Below are 808 nucleotides of genomic sequence, written 5' to 3' on the forward strand. Positions count from 1 at the left end.
GAATCTTTTCCAGATTGATTCAGAGAGCTTTGAATTGATTCAGACCTTTTAATTGGTCCCTTGATTTGATTTGGATTTGGAGATTCAGCCACCAAATTGGGCCGAGTCGCCTCTGAATCGAATCATCACCCGAAGCTTCGCACAGCCCTATTAGTGAGACCTTCCAAGATCCCAAAGCTTTTCAGCAAAGGACATTGCTGTAAACTAAGTGGTGAGTGCTTATCTACTCATATGTATATATAGTCCTAGATTCTAAAACACTACTATTAGTATGACCTGATTTTGGGATTGTTAGAGAACAAGAGGTGCTGAATGACTTGGCTCCTATAACATCCTTGGACAATCTGCATGCTCAGCTCCTTCCAGAACTGGACCCATAATGGTAATCATTACATAGCCAAGTTCTTCTGAGTTTTTGTTTGTTGTACTTTTTAATTAATATAATTAACAATTGGATCATTATTCCTTAAATGTGAGTTTTCTTTGGCTTTTGTTTCTGTGGTGTGTGCTAAATTTTAGGGAGTGACTCTTACAGCAGCTATAGGTGGAGCTGACATGCCTGTGGTCATCACTGTCCTGAACAGCTACTCTGGCTGGGCTTTGTGTGCAGAAGGTTTTCTTCTTGACAACAACTTGATGACAATTGTTGGGGCCTTGATTGGTTCATCTGGAGCTATCCTCTCTTACATCATGTGTGTGGTAAGATAGAAATATATGTATTAGAGCTGTTTTGCTCACTTTTTCATTAAATTAGTCTCGATCTTTAACTGTGGGAGCATTTTAAAATGGGAAAGTGTATGCAGAGGGG

The 808-nt window shown here is 39.6% G+C and overlaps 1 protein-coding gene across 1 annotated transcript in view; it reads left to right on the forward strand.

Moving 5' to 3' along the window:
- LOC109288582 (NAD(P) transhydrogenase, mitochondrial-like) overlaps nt 1–808 on the forward strand; it is a 137,640-nt gene that overhangs the window by 109,784 nt on the left and 27,048 nt on the right. Inside the window, exon 17 of the mRNA XM_019504156.1 lies at nt 520–699. Coding sequence (XP_019359701.1) covers nt 520–699 — 180 coding nt within the window. The remainder of the gene's footprint in view (nt 1–519; nt 700–808) is intronic.

The sequence above is a fragment of the Gavialis gangeticus genome, unplaced genomic scaffold, assembly GCF_001723915.1.
Source record: "Gavialis gangeticus isolate Ggan-Ray unplaced genomic scaffold, GavGan_comp1, whole genome shotgun sequence".
NCBI classification, from domain to species: domain Eukaryota; kingdom Metazoa; phylum Chordata; order Crocodylia; family Gavialidae; genus Gavialis; species Gavialis gangeticus.